The following is an 848-nucleotide window of genomic DNA, read 5'->3' on the forward strand; positions in this document are numbered from 1 at the left end:
GTGTGCGTGTGTGTGTGTGTGTGTGTTATCAGGGTGGTGGAACAGACGAGCAGACTCTGACCCGGATCATGGTGAGCCGGTCCGAGATCGATCTGATGGACATCAGAGCCGAGTTCAAGAAACTCTACAAATACTCACTGCACTCTGCCATCAAGGTGAGGAACTACTTTTATCAACGTTTGAATGAAAGTATCTATATTAAGTGCATATTAAGTGTATCAATATAAGCAGTTGCACTAGCTTCATCCCAGTACATTTCATTAATAGGATCCTTGCATGGGTTTTGTCTACAGTACAGCAACATTAATTTACTCCAAATTGAGTGTGATCAGCGAATGTGCCGAAGCTTGATCTGCTTGGTTCTGGCCTCTGTTGATTTACAGTTTCATGAGTCATCAGAGTTTAAAGGTTGATCTCACAGATTGCAACTGACAACAGCTTGATTTTCTTTGGCAAGCCACTTTGAGATCTGTGAAATCAAATAAATATAGACATGTATTTTTATATAGCAAACTGTACTGAGACAAAATGATCTGCTAGATAACAAGGGCTGTTGGAAATTCTACACACAACTAATATGTTACTAACACTTAGAACAACAGTTAAAGATGCCCTGCCACATGTATTTCATTACTTAGTGGGGATGTCTGAAGTTATTACATGGACTTTTTAACATTTTTTGTGGAAAAAATGCCTTGGTTACCTTGTTTCAAGGCTTTCTAGCGTGGTAGAGAACGCGTGCAGGTAGACTCAACTCGATTTGGGCCAGTTCTTATTAATATGCAACGAGCTAAGCTAATTGACTCTGATTGGCTAACAGCTAGCCAATGAGAGCCTGGCTGTCAGCA

The 848-nt window shown here is 40.4% G+C and overlaps 1 protein-coding gene across 2 annotated transcripts in view; it reads left to right on the forward strand.

Annotated features, from left to right (window-relative positions):
- anxa3a (annexin A3a) overlaps window positions 1-848 on the forward strand; it is a 9,634-nt gene that overhangs the window by 6,659 nt on the left and 2,127 nt on the right. For both annotated transcript variants that reach the window (XM_032516479.1, XM_032516480.1), the window contains exon 13: window positions 33-155. In XM_032516479.1, coding sequence (XP_032372370.1) covers window positions 33-155 — 123 coding nt within the window. The remainder of the gene's footprint in view (window positions 1-32; window positions 156-848) is intronic.

Source organism: Etheostoma spectabile, chromosome 5 (assembly GCF_008692095.1).
Source record: "Etheostoma spectabile isolate EspeVRDwgs_2016 chromosome 5, UIUC_Espe_1.0, whole genome shotgun sequence".
NCBI classification, from domain to species: domain Eukaryota; kingdom Metazoa; phylum Chordata; class Actinopteri; order Perciformes; family Percidae; genus Etheostoma; species Etheostoma spectabile.